Source organism: Rhamphochromis longiceps, linkage group LG9, assembly GCF_057381845.1.
Source record: "Rhamphochromis longiceps isolate RC_006_pf linkage group LG9, R_longiceps_female_GT1.1, whole genome shotgun sequence".
Lineage (NCBI taxonomy): Eukaryota > Metazoa > Chordata > Actinopteri > Cichliformes > Cichlidae > Rhamphochromis > Rhamphochromis longiceps.
This window is the reverse complement of record NC_140565.1, coordinates 19,869,597-19,884,315: the sequence shown is the minus strand read 5'-3', so window position 1 is coordinate 19,884,315 and position 14,719 is coordinate 19,869,597. Positions and strand designations below refer to the sequence as shown.

The 14,719-nt window shown below is 41.1% G+C and overlaps 2 protein-coding genes across 2 annotated transcripts; one reads left to right on the top strand and one right to left on the bottom strand.

Annotated features, from left to right (window-relative positions):
• Positions 1–212: 212 nt before the first annotated feature.
• Positions 213–5,306, top strand: trim55b (tripartite motif containing 55b). The gene is made up of 8 exons (XM_085418674.1): positions 213–796; positions 1,039–1,208; positions 2,475–2,652; positions 2,803–2,898; positions 3,548–3,781; positions 3,894–3,916; positions 4,303–4,427; positions 4,523–5,306. The coding sequence occupies exons 1-8, from the start codon at positions 677–679 to the stop codon at positions 4,693–4,695; spliced, it is 1,119 nt and encodes a 372-aa protein (XP_085274800.1). The 5' UTR covers positions 213–676; the 3' UTR covers positions 4,696–5,306.
• A 1,099-nt stretch (positions 5,307–6,405) lies between these two features.
• On the bottom strand, positions 6,406–8,091 carry crhb (corticotropin releasing hormone b). The gene is made up of 2 exons (XM_085417783.1): positions 7,911–8,091; positions 6,406–7,347 (listed from the first exon to the last, which is right to left on the bottom strand). Exon 2 carries the CDS (start codon positions 7,325–7,327, stop codon positions 6,824–6,826), a length of 504 nt encoding a protein of 167 aa, XP_085273909.1. The 5' UTR covers positions 7,328–7,347; positions 7,911–8,091; the 3' UTR covers positions 6,406–6,823.
• Between the last annotated feature and the right edge of the window lie 6,628 nt (positions 8,092–14,719).

Sequence of the window (14,719 nt, the reverse complement as noted above, 5' to 3'; positions counted from 1 at the left end):
GTGTAAATACCCATGTGCAAAAAACGCTTAACACATGCCATAGTTTGTTTAATGCTAGGTATAATCACGATCACTCCTTTAATTAGGAACTTAGCCAGCGAACCTATTATTGTAACAAACCTCTCCTGTGCGCTGTTATCTTCCCTCTAACGTAATGGTCTGTTCCAAACTTTGACGGAAGTCACATTCGATAGCTTCCTGCTGCTAAGTTAACATTAATGCAAAGCTGGCACTTGATTGGCAACATGGTAAAAAGGTGTCGAGAACTACGTGTTTTCAGTAGAGATTTTCAGATGCTATCAATAATTTTAGATCTAAAAGTCACATGGGTCATATGATTGCATCTCTTGCTAAATCACTCGCCCCCACCCTATGAAACGCATAGCTACATTGCACCCAGCGTAGAAGAGGCTGGGGATGGGCTGCTGTTCAGCACTGCCCTACTTAGTTTCAAATATGGACAAGGCAAAAATGGCAACCTTAGACGTGACAGCAGTAGCTGCTAAAAACAGAACTGACACAGAGGAGATATGTTTGTCCTAGAGGGTGTAGACTCCTAACAGGCCTACTACTTAGCCTGAAGCTGGGCCTATGATAGACTGCTTTTAGAAAGGACTTCATACTAAACTTTTCAGACTTTTTAAGTTGTTTAGTTGTGTTTGAAATCGTTGACACCATGGACAACTTGGAGAAACAGCTGATTTGTCCAATATGCCTGGAAATGTTTACAAAGCCTGTGGTCATCCTACCCTGCCAGCACAACCTGTGCAGAAAATGTGCCAATGATGTTTTCCAGGTAAGCTATTGAATGGCTCAAATTGGTAATTATTTATAAAGTTGGTCTGAATTTTCACATATCAAAGACCCAAATAGTGACATAAATTTAACACCCATAGGCTCTGTTTACAAGCATGTGGACTGAATGTTAATGATGGTGGTTTGAAGTTTGTGTTATGGACTGTTAATCCCCTGGATTAATATTTCCTAACTGCCGAGTGAAACAATGTAATTATTCAGAGCTTCACTTGTTGTTTACAGGCTTCAAACCCGTACCTTCCAACAAGAAGCGGCTCGTTGACCTCTGGTGGCCGTTTCCGATGCCCGTCCTGCAGACACGAGGTGATTCTGGACAGGCATGGTGTTTACGGCCTGCAGAGGAACCTGTTGGTTGAGAATATCATTGACATGTTCAAACAAGAATCCAGCAGGTGAGACAGATCAGACATTTGTCAAAATAACAGAAAATGAAAAGAATTCTTCATGTCTGACAGGAGGATGTTTTCATTTGTGAAACTGCAGTAAAGTATAATAGCAGGAAGTGAAACACTGGCTTCTGAGTCAGAGATCTGCAGTGGGTGAGAGGGCATTTCTACTTGCAGTAGTCATCCACACAGATTTTTTTATCCAGCAGATGACTGAAAGGCTTGTATGACATGATATCCACAACACTTCTTGCTGTTGTGACATTATTTCATTACAATTATCCTGAGTAGAGTTTATAGGATGACCGAGATGCTTCTTCAGTTCTGAAACCAAAACGTAGAGAGTGCCAGGTATTTAAACCCTAATGGGGATTTCCCCTTAAGAGGAGATCGTTGCCTGACTAGTAGTCATGTCCATCATCACACGAGCCAAACTGGGAAGAAAGCAGTGGGTCGTTACCACCTGAGGCTTCAGATGAAATCACTGTGAGATCTTGCGTGAGACCACATTATGTGACCCGTTGAGTTCACCCGATGCAACGTGTGAGTGGATGTTGAGCCGCGTGGGAAACGGATCTCGAGACTGCATTGTAGGTGGTTGACAGTTGGTGTAGTTAATGATCCGTCATCGTCTTTTAAACCATCTCCTCGGTCTAAAATGTAAACATTCGCATCCCCCAAAGAGTTACCTTTATCCTTAAAAACAAGCAAATGTAAGGTTTTGGAACCACCTACTCAAAGTCAGGACCTTAAACAGGTTGTTCGTGCTCAAAAAACCCTTTTAAATGTGTTTGAATTAAAGCAATTCTGCAAAGAAGAGCAGGCCAAAATTCCTCTACGGTGATGTGAAAGACTCATTGTCAGATATCGCCAAAAGCTTTACGATTACTTTTTCACACAGGGCAGGTGCATTTGGATAAACTTTTCACTTAAAAAATGAAATCATTATTTAAAAACTGCATTTTTTATCTTTGTCTGATGGTGTGACGTATAAACTTAAGAAATAAGGAAGGGGGGAAAACTTTTAAGCTATATAAACATGAATCATGTATGCTTGCTCCCACACTACTCAGCAATGATGATGACCTATTGATTACAGTGCTGGCAGTGCATGTGAATGGCAGGGCACACCTGATGGGTCATCGATAAGCTGTTGAGATGCCGAGATGTGTAACAGTGACATTATCAAACTGACACTGCATGTCACATCAGTATGCAGTCAAATGTGCAGCATCACAGGACACTACTGCTGTTTTCATCGCACCTCAACAGCAGCAAACCAGCACCAGAGAAAAAGGAAGAAACGCCCATGTGTGATATTCACGAGGACGAAAAGATCAACATTTACTGCGTGACCCACGGTGTGCCCATATGCTCCATGTGCAAGGTCTTTGGAGCCCACAAAGAGTGCGAGGTGGCTCCTCTCAGCAGCATCTACCAGACGAAGAAGGTGAGGCCCGAGATGCTTACAAAGGCTACGAATACTGTCAGCCATGGTGATGTGTTTTTTACAGTTTCATCATGAAGTATGTCGTAGTATAATCATAGATTTGCCCCAGATTTGAGTCTGTAGTCATGCTGTCGTGTCCTTGCCCCCTAGACGGAGCTGAGTGACGGGATTGCCATGGTGGTTGGTAACAACGACAGGATGCAGGGCATCATTAGTCAGCTAGAGGAAGCCTGTCGTGCCATAGAGGTCAGTGTCCGACTGCTGCAGTGCCTGGCCGCTCACTCACGCAGCAAGCCTCACTCCGTGCACACACTAATGCACCTGCACAGACAACCAAACTGATGTAATGTGTCCTTGTCACGGCCACTCTTTCTGCTTTTATCCATCTGCGAGATTTAGACAGAGAGGCAGTAAGAGGAAAATAAATGTTTTGGTTCCACGGACTGCTTTAATCTCCCCTTTTCATATTTTCTCCTACGCTGGGTGCACATACACTAGTTAGAGCACCCTATTCTGCCTTCGACCCACTTCCACGGACAATAAAACGAGCAGTGTAATTGATAGGGCGAGAACAGGCAGCTTTCTTATGGTTCACGTGCCACAGTTGGATGTAGTAGAGAGGAAGCTGGAGTGACTCCAGTCCCCTGTGTGTCACTGCTGTGGCGTCATGCACATGGCACCAACTGAACGGAAGGAATTTTGCAGTGTTTAGACATCCGAAGAATGAAAACAACAACTAGTTACCGCATTTTCTCTCATTTTGAAATTCTAATGTACTTCGAAACTGAATTGCCTACATTTCCCACCCAGAACTCATTAATAAAGAATGGACCTGCAGAATTTACAATCTTTCCCTGTGGGTGTGTGCTTTCTTCACTTGTTCACGCACGTACAGGAGAACAGTCGGAGACAGAAGACTCTGGTTTGTGAAAAGTTTGACCACCTGTACTCTATCCTGGAGGAGAAAAAGAGGGAGATGAGTCAGAAGGTGACAGGCGAACAGGAAGAGAAGGTAAACTATATCCGGGGCCTGACAAGGAAATATGGAGACCATCTGGAGGAGAGCTGTAAAATCTTGGAGATGGGGATCCAGACTATGGATGAGCCAGAAATGGCTTTATTCCTGCAGGTCAGAGCTGCTACCACATGGGGTTTAAATTTGACATAATTTTAGCCAATTCATAAAAGTTTATCAGTATTTTATGTGCATGTTCAGTTGAACTCTCCCTTGTGTCTTTCAGAACACAAAGCCTCTCCTCAAAAAGTAAGTATGCTGTTTGTTTTTCAATAATAATAATTGCACTGGTAAGAGGATGAAGGGGTTTTGCAAAAAAGAGAGAGACTACACCGCCAGTGTAAAAGTCAAAATCCTTTCTAGCTAATGTTTTTTAATCATTCTCATGAATGAGTACATCTGCACTTACACATAAAACCAGAACTCTAATAGAGCAAGGTCACACCTCCCCTCTGGTAGCTGTGGAAAATAATCCTGTGAAATGTTGCAAATCACTATCTTCTGCTGTGGCATCCTGAAATAACTTGCCGAACGTGCTAAACATCACAGATTGAATATATTTAAGACGTGTTACCATGACTTTGTGAGGCAACATTTAGTCCTGTGAATATCCTAAATGAGACTTATGTGCTCAGGATTGAAGAGGCATCCAGTGCAGCGCACCTGGATAAAGTAGAGCTTGGCTACGAGAGTATGGATCACTACAAAGTCGACTTCAAGAAAGAGGGCAAGGCCCTGCGGAGCATCGACTTCATCCAAGGTAAAGGAACAGAGATCGCGGCTTTAATTTGCTTCACACCCCTCAGTGTTGTAGTTCTCTAACCTTCATCCTTTTTTGCCTTAATTCTCACACAGATGACAAAGATGAGGATGAAGAAGATGAGGCTGCAGGAGCCGGTGCTGAGGAAGGAGAAGGATCACAAACTGTTCCTGGAGGTGCTGTTTCAGCCACCTCTGCCCAGCCTTCTGCACCCCCACAGCAGATGAGCTCCTCCCCCAGCGCACCCACGAGCACTCCCTCAACTTAGCTGTCAGCCATCGGCCCTGACAACACCTAAACCAGAAGCAGGATTGATTGTTGCTCCTAAATGTTGACCTCAGGTCAGCTGTGATACATTTTTAGCCACGAGGGGAACCTAATCTGTGTATGTAGATCTTAAGGAAGGCAGAGATGTTTTACTTCTGCCTCTTTTGTTGTGATTGGTCTATCACAGCATTCGGACTGATTTAATCTCTTTTTCTCTTATTAAAAAAACATGCTTTAGTTCCTCCTTTTCATTTTGAACATGCTTAATGACAGAGGGACTTTGACTGTCATTCAGCTCTTTGCAGAATTCAGATGTACTCAAATATTTTTTTTATGTGGTTGACCTTTTGAGACTTGCTCCTTAAACTCCATCATTAAAAAAACATAATAGGAGAGCCGCTGGTTCTCCTCCCTGTTGTATACTTCTTGATGACTGATATAACTCTGTGAGTAATGTAGCAGAGTGATAAAATGAGCACTGTGACATTTCAGTATTTCCTACATCGGGCTGCTTGCGTTATGTTTAATATTCTTCATTGTAATGTGGCACAGGTATTATTTCCCATGATGATATATATGATACATGCATATTATATACATTAAAAATGATTTGACTAAATACCATCAGCATACTTTTTCACATCGCTATTTGACACTAGATGTAAAAAAACAGTTTTGTTTCTTCGTAATGCCTTCTCTCTCCCTCCCTCTTCGTCTTTCCACACTCCTATTGGCATATTTCCGTGGAAGGAAATCCAGCTCAATGCGTGAGTGCCTTTTTTTGGCTTGTTCAGACATTTTTAACATCCTTCTCCACTGCATGATCAGGATAACACTCCTGCATATACATATGAGACCACAGTGAGCAAATATGAGTGCTCCCATATTTTTAGACCAAAGCAAATAATTTGCTGCCCTGCGATGGCCTCACGTTGCTGTAACTCCACCGCTCAGGTAGTCCACCATTCAACGACCATCTGTTATTTTACACCGTGTCTCGGTGAGTTGGATCCTTTACAAACGGGCTCAATCCCACACTAAGCCTCAAGATGCTTCGCGGGCCAAAAAGAATAGGATGACTCACACCCACGGCTCTTGTTTAGCGTAGCCTGACACTGGGGGTCAAGAATCAGCGTTCACATACACACGCTCACACATAAACACACACACACACACACACACACAGTGTCTTCGACACTAATTAGCTATCAGTGGTGCATCTTTGAGCTAAGCGTGGTTGCCTCTTGCTGGTATAATGAGAATTGCCTCTTGAGGATTAAGGGTTTGGAAGAAGAACGCTGTATGAATGTTCACTGCGCTGAAGGGTTGTTCAGATTTTTGGCAAAGTACTGCAGTTAGAGCTTTTTTTGTGTGCGTCTGTGTTAGACAGAAGGCATGAACTGGCTCCAGAGCAATGCCATGGTTAGACCTATGCAATTGTTTGCACTGAGTTAGGCAAACCTTTACCAGTCAGCATTTATAGGCAAGACTCGAGATTCTGTGGCCATTTGTGCACTCTTAAAGTTGTTATTTACTTTTTTTTTCAAAGTTTCTTTAATGTGGGACTACAAATCCATGTGTTAAAAGTCATTAGAAAAGTGCGTTTTAATCAGATTACTAGTCAAAGTTAATGGGATTATTTATTTATTTTTATTGGCGTTAGTGTTAACTAATATGTAAGGATATCCACAGAGAAATGTAAGCATTGCTTTTATTTTTTTTTTATTAAAAATATAGATATAAGACGTTCTGTTGCACAACAGAAAATGACTGGTTGCACATAAGTTTATTAACAAACATAAATTTCATAAATACAGTGATTCATAATCTAAAACAAAATGCCAATTTTGTGAATGCAATTCATGTCTTAGACGAAAGTATTTCATCTCAAATATGAAGAACGACATATCTCTACAGATCTGACACCAACATTGAAATGGCAAGGTACAATCGGCTCATTATAAGTCAAGCCCGTTTATGCTCCATAGTTTGAGGTTAAAGCTATAAACAATAAAGTGATAAAGCAGCACTATATTGTACAGAGCATGTTTTGTGCTGATGGCAAAAATGCACAACAGAAGGAGTAAAAGAAAAAGAAAGGGAAGGGAGATCTTTGGCGGGCTGGGAAATCATTTCCCGAAGAGCTCCATCATTCTTCTGTTATTCTGCGCTTGCTGAGCCAGCTGTTCCGCCCTGGACATCTCCATCATCTCCCGGAGCAGATGGAAGGTCAGATCCAGGGATATTGGCGGGTCCTCGGACCTTCTTCCCCTCTCCATCGAGTCGTCCCCGCGGTCTCCGAAGCCGCTTATGAGCGCCCTGATGTTCCCAACTTTACCCTGTAAAAGACGCCGCGTCAGCTGGAGTTGCAAAGCTCTGTTGAAGATGGAAGGTGATCCGCCGGGATACATGGACGTTGATGGGAAAGAGTTCGAGTCCCCGTTGCCCAGTCGGATGAAATACTCCTCCCCAAGCCTCTCCAGAATCGGGCCGGATTGCAGCTGCTGGGAGTTTTGGGTTTGTAGAGCTGGGACGCGCAGAGTACTGCCAGGGCTCTCAATAGCCCGACATTCGTAGCGCGGTAAGAAGGCAACTAGCAGAATCACGGCGGTACCGAATAAATTGAGCTTCATGTCAGGATTTCAACAGGAATCTGGGAAGAAAAAGAAATACATTGGGTTATTTAATTTTGGCACGCTCGTTTTTTTTTGCTGTGGCGCGAGATGTGCCGCGTAAAAAGGCAATTACGCACGTAAAAGAGACGTTGCAATAATGTAACGGGCAAATTATAACTATTGCTGCCGCAGTTTATTTTTATTATTGTAAGATATTTTGCGATCTGTTGCCACCTGTTATTAGTAAGGAGACTATATATTGTACAACTGATCAGCGATGTGGAATATTTACGCGTAAAGGAAGCTCGAAGATTAGAATGAGGAATTATTGTCTTCTATCATTATACTTAGTCCATCCCCAAAAATGAAATCAGAAATGAGAATAGAAAGGTATCAGCAAAGCCAAAAATCCACTTTATCATCTACAAATCCACTTTATCATCTACAAATACAGTTTTTAAATGTTTGCTGTGAAGCACAAAGAAGTCTTTAATTAAGCAAAGTCGCATTGAGCTGTGCTTGGGAAAAGAATAACTAAAATGCTAAAAGAGGGAAAAATACGAATTCAAAATGTGGGTAAAATTAATGAAACTTTTCTTACCTTCAGGCTTTAGAGGTGGTCCGCTACAGCCGTGTAGGTTGCCAGGTAGTTGGCGAGATGCCGCCCTCCTTCACTTCACTTTGAGGAATCAAGTATATAGTTACTTAAAGGATAGATGCTGAATGGACTTATATAGCCACCCTCACTATAAGTGTCGCGCTCCAAGCTGAGATTGAGTCTGCGCGTTCTTGCATGGGTGTAACGTGAATGGACGCCTCTGACAAAGTGCTTTAGTTTAGATGAGATGAGTCATATGTGAGTGCGCGCGCACGTGCACGAGCGTCTACCTCGGCGCTTTCAGAATAGGCCTATAGGTGACACACCTGCCGGCATTTTCACTTGAGTTTGTTAGTTGAAAAATAATTCCAAGGGTTTTGGACTCCATGTGGCAAATAATCAGAAGTTAAAAAGTAATATTTAGACGAGATAAGTCTGGAACTATGTTTTTTCTTCTTATCAGTCACTGCTCATTTTCATCATGTGTCTTATAAAAGACAAAGGGAAAAAAAACCTTCCTCATCTGAGGACACCATACAGTGACTGCTATTGCCTACAAAATTGCAAAAGTTATGTAACACTGTGGAAGTGCGGTAGTTTCAGGTATGACATTTTGGTGCAATCTTCAGGACTCACTTTGTCTCTGCATTTTACACCACAAGTATTCCAAAGCAGTTTTCCATCTGCCCTGTGTTGCATTCAGTGAAAGTGCATTTGCAAACACATCAGGCTGGGAGAGAGAGAGAGGTATTGTCTCCCAGTGATTCATTGCTGCTGCACATATATACGTCACCACCTCTTCCAATCGGTGCCTTGGCCACCTTGCTCCAGAGGGGCCCACCGCCAAGCCACACTTGCAAGATGAAGCGCTTATCCGAGTATTAGAAAAGCGATTAGAATGTTAAAAAGCTCAAATCTTTAACTTTGTGTTTCTGTCTGCTTTACCTGCTTTACATTTACCCAAACATTTGCGCAATACCTTAAAACAAGCAATTCCTCCACAATGGCAGATGATTTCTTTTCAGTTCCATTTGTTTATTAGTTTGTCTGTAAGCAAGTTTAAGTAAAAACAACCTGGCTGAAATTCATGAAACTTGGTGGAAAGTTGGCTATTATACTTTGGTTGGATCCAGATGGCCTTCTTTTAAATGATGAGCTAGGACACTGGCATTGGTAGAGAGGCCTTTTAGTTTGCATTGTCATTAAATGAGCACTAATTCTTCCACAAAGACAGAGACAGAGGATGTGGATTCCCATATGGCAAAATATGTTGATAAAAAGATGGCTCTTTCATACTTGCAACTAAAATTAGAATGAATTGTAAGGCAACCCTTCCATTTAATCCTTAACAGTAAATCCATTTCATTCAGATATTCAGACCGGGAAAGAGTACGATTCAAACATATGTAGAGGTCAAAGTGACCTAACAGGTAGTGTGCACTCAAGTAAAATCAACCACTCTGGAAAGAGAAAGGAAGAGAGAGCAGAGGGGGAACATTTGATTGTGTAAATGTAGTCATGAAGTGCAGGATGGTTTTTCTTCAGAAAGAAAGTCCTGTCTTCCAAGATTCATGCATTACCTATATTGGTTTTAGTGGATTAGAGGATAATATGCAAAAACCTTGTTTCCCCTAGCCTCTCGACTTTGTCACTTTTCATGCTCCGTTACCGCTCAAAGGGACGTGTCAGGTCCCATCATGAGAAACACATGTTGGCTGACACAAATAGAAAACACCGCCATGAGAGAGGGACTGCTCGTGGTCAATTCACATCACCTCATTTTCAAATCACCGTCCCTGGACAGATCACTGGGAGAGAAATCCTCTTCTGTGATGCAACCCCGGAAAAGACTTGGGCTTAAATTATTATCTCTCTCTTTGCTCAATTAGAGCGAGTCTTTTAGATGATTACATTAGATAAAACCCAAATGATTTGTCCTGGAAAACTGGAATGTTGCCACCTTTCCCGCTGGCATCTTTTGGTGAGACACTCAAAATGAATAGATGAAATTGGATTTCCACAGCACACAAACTGCAAATTGCCAAAGAAAAAGTATTTTACAGAATCACTGTCAGAAGAGCAAATTCTCCTCTGCAGCAGATTCATTATTTGATCATTTGCCTTTCCGGTGCTTCTCGGTGAACTTTCCCTTTGTGAATAATTGGACAGCTTTCTCCAGTGGATAGAAGCGTGTTTTTCCTAATGCATGCTTGACTTTCACAAACAAAATTTTAATAATCAAAGTCACTCTCGCTGCTTAAGTGAGTGCGATCGCTGGGACTGCAGAGCCCAGGGCTAGACTACCACCTGACCTCAGTCTTGTTGCTGAGGTGTCCTTCTGGTTTATAGTGCAGTGATATAACCTGTTATAAAAACACCTCTAATAGAAGTGAGAGCCTGGCCTTTCATTTTACAAAGAAAAAAGACATGGACAATTTTACAGAAATGGCATTTCTTGTTTTACAGTTGACCACAAAACTACTCAAAGCTTTCATACAATCAGCCAACTAGTTATATTGTTAAACATATACGCTTCAACCATGGCTATTTAAGGCTAAGAAGTTTAATTTGCTATGCAAGAGGAGATCTGCCAGTATCCCCACAGGGTGGCTTAATGTTAAAGTGTTCTTCAGTGAACCCCAGCTGCTTTTGAAAAGAACTGTTTTGATGAATGTTTCAGGATTTGACACAAAGCAATCTTTTGAAGGTTTCAATGTCATCACATCTTGAAAAATTAAATGTGACACGGCTGGCTTTCTCTGGCTCTTCCTAAGACCGTGTACGGTAACCCGTATGAGAATGTGTGACGCAAAGTTCTCTGTAATGCAGCGAAGCCCCCCGAGGGCCATCTGTCTGTAACGATCTAGCACGTGCAGGCCAGAAGCTTCACTTTTACTCGTTCACATAGTGGTTGCCAGTCTTGTCACACAAACGTTGTGAAAGGGAAATAATGCCTGTAAGGATGATACTGGAACTCATAACAGAGCCCAGAATAGCTCCAGTGTTTAAGTTGAATAAGCAAGTAACAAATTGGTAATTACAGTATGTGTTTTTGTAACTACAGAATACCTGCAGATTACTTTTTGGGAAACCAAAAGTTTGAGTTCATATTCTGTGCTTATAGTCATTTTAAGAGATAATTCTGCCAGCTTTGTTCTTACTCTGTCCTGATATCGTAAAGATACTGAGTCTTTTTTAAGTTTAGAATCTCTTTTCTGTTTGTTAAGAAAGACATAAACTATACTAAGTTCTTTAATCTAAAAAGCCTCCATCCATTAGTCCATTTATTCTCACTGTCATAGATCGAGAAGTGAGTTCGCCAGTTTGTCACAGAGCTCGTCTAAAAAGCTAATTTTATATTTTGATTAAAAATTAAATAGACAATATTTAATACCTGTAATTAAAAGGATCGATTGGAGAGTTTGAAGCCTTTTTTTTGTTGTATAAATCACATAAAAACACCAAAATCAGCTGTGCACCTGGCTGGCTGCCATTGCCTTTTGCCACGAGACCCTGTTTGCTCCCATAAAGGTATAAAATATTTAAAGATGTCACTGATACGTAGTTTCATTATTCTTTTTAAGTGATTCCCTGGAACAGCTGAGGTCTAAGGTTTTCAGCAAAGGTCACTCAAATAACAGTAAAAGAGGAGGAGGGAGTGTGTAAACCAGTGCAATAGTGAGCACGAGGGTCACGCATTTTAAATAAGAGCCCTATAGAATCCTAAGGCTTATTAGTAACATTAATTCTTTTGTATTGTTTATACGTAGGAAAAGATGAGACTGTACAGTAGATTACAATCCAGATTATCTTCTAATCTGGACACTACATACTATACTGTCACTTTCAGTGTGACAAACCAGTTAAATATGACTGCCGACCAAGGAGGAGGTTTGTAAATTATATTTTTTATATACAGTCACATGGTAGCAAATCATTACATTCGGGCATGTAGACAGGGTCAAGACAACCAGCTGAAGTTCAAAATGAGCATCAGAATGGCATAGAAAGATGATTTAAGTGAATGTGACATGGCTGTTGTTGGTCCGAGTATTTCACAAACTGCTGATCCACTGGGATTTTCCCACACAATCATCTCTAGGGTTTACAGAGAATGACTTGAAAAAGAGAAAAGATCCAGCGGGCAGCACTTCTCTGGGTGAAAATGTCCTGCCGATGTCAGAGGAGAATGACCAGACTGCTTCAAAGCTGCTAGGAAGGCAACAGTAACTTACTGATTACAACCACACAGTCACCGATCTCAATCCAACATAGCACTTTGGAATGTGGTGGAATGGGAGAGTTACATCATGGATGTGCAGCTAACAAATGCACAGAAACTGCGTGATGCTGTGTGTCAATGTGGACCAAAATCCCAGAGAAATGTTTCCAGCACCTTGTTGAATCTACAGCATGAAGCAGCTCTGAAGGGGGTCCAGCTTTGTAAATGTTTTCACAGACATGTCATATGGGTTAGTACAATGCTTGCAGAGATGTTGACGCATCATTCTTTGCTAAACTTTGATTTGACTGGTAATTTCCTGTCATTTGTCCAGCAGTCACATTATGTGAACTGAATATGTTGGCTCAGTCAGTTTTCTCAGATTTATCCTGTGAAATGAGACATATTTAGGGGCCTGTCTCCGTTTCAGGAAATACTAAATGTTCTGCTTCTGTGCATGATTTCAAGTTATTATTAGTGAAACTTTATTTCAGTGATACGTGACATACTGTTCTAACATTTCACTCAAAGGCATGAGACAGCAAATCTCCAATCCTAGAGTGTGATAAAAAAAAGAAAGGAAAAAAACTGTCTCTGGAGAAATCTAGGCCAAAGCCATTCTAGCAAAATTGTAACCCAGTTTTCTCTTTGATAATACACTTTGACCATAATTGTCTCTTTGGGGCCACTTAATCTGAACATATATGCTGATGCTGTCTTCGCTGTGCACCCTCATGGCTAAGCTGCGAATCATCTATAATTCATTAATTTTGTCTAATCGTTATGCTGCTATAAAGTGTGATCAGTGGCAGGAATTTCTCAAAAAAAATAAAAAGTCACGTCTCCTTTCAAGATTGACAAACATCAAATACATTGATGCTGGCAGTTATACAGATCAAAGTGACAGAAAACAGCCAGGCAAGAAACATTTCAAACAGCTTTCTTTATTCTAATCTTGGATTGTCTCAGAGCGCTAACAACCTTAAAAGCACTCTTCTTCCTTTCAACACAGCTCTCCGCACACCATGTAGCAATCAGAGGCATAAAGGCTGAAATGGTTGAACAGGTTTCTTCCTGTCTTTGTGAATGTCCATCATGCTGCTCTGTCTCACAGCGATCAGTGGTTACCTCAGGTATTTTTACATAAGGGCTCTTTATGTGGGTTATGACCAAATGGAAGTTTATCAGACAGAGCTAGTTCCCAGTAAGTGGATTCAAATGGTTATAACGGCTGGTATACCCCTGTAATATTTTTCTTATGTAATATTTTTAATGTCTGTGGCGGTGTTTTGGAATTTGCTGAGAAGATGCCATCAGTTTCAAAAACTGCAGCATCTATTTATGTCAACTGGTGGGCTAATGAGATAAAACCTGTCAGTGTATAGAAGTGTGTGGTCTTTTCTCCCTTTCTTTACCTAAGCATGCTTGCTGTATCTTGTGTGTTTTTTGTTTCTGTTTTTCTTGATTAAACCATTTACAGCAAAAATCTTGTTGCAAAACAAATAAAGAAACACAGGAAACAAAAAAGGTTTTATTTAAATAAAACCAGAATTCAATGAGCCTATATTTATTTGAAATATGCGTATTCATTTACACCAGCTGAAACATCTTATATGCATTATCTTATATGCATTGTCTGTGACTCCGTGTTTATGTTTTAGTTTATTATTATTCTGTGGTTTTGTTTATTCTGGGTTTTTGTACTCTCCTTTTTTCTTGTGTGTGGTGTGTTCAGTTGGTGTTTCCTGTTTTATTTTGAAGGTTCGTGTCTCTCGTCAGTGATTCTAGTTTCACTCCCCCTGTCTCGTTATGTCCAATTATTCCCAGCTGTGCCTCCCTCCTGTTTCCCATTCCCTGATTTCCCAGACGAGTTCCCTCGTCTTCTTTGCTGGTTCGTCTGTGTATCTTCCTCCATCTTCCTGTGCATTCTCCCCACGTTGTTCTCCCTGCAAGGTACCCTCATTTATGTTCTTTTTTTGTTTTTTAAGTTTTAGTTTTCCCAGTTTAGAGTGTTTTCAGTTCTGTTTCTTGCCACCCTTTCCTTTGTTTGGTATATCACTGTCGCAATAAAGCTTGCTCACTTCAGAAGCCACCTGCATCTTGGGTCCTTTAATAATACACACGGCTTGCCCCGGCAACCCGTGACACTTGTAGTCTGACTAATTGGTCTGTCTCATGTGGCTTCACAGATAGATAAAGTTCAGTATCATGTCACATAGCAATAAACATGTTTTCCGTGCCTGTATAAGCATGTATGATGTAAATAAAACTGGTACTAGCACAGAACCCTGTGGAACTCCTTAAGTAACTCCCCATTCACATAGAGAAACTGGAGTCTATTAGACATATATATAAAACCACCCTATGGTCTTACAAATAAAACTTTTTGAAATACTTTTGTGGAAATTAGGAGATAAAGAGGACTGAAAGGTTGTACCACGGTATAGATCAAAATCCAGAGCCCATAATTTATTAATGTACAATGCATGGGTACCATCTGTGGACCGAGGAAGGCATGCATGAAGAAGAACAGGGAAGTATCTTGCTTATTTCAGCAAGAAAATGCCAAACTACGTTTTGTCAGTGTAGC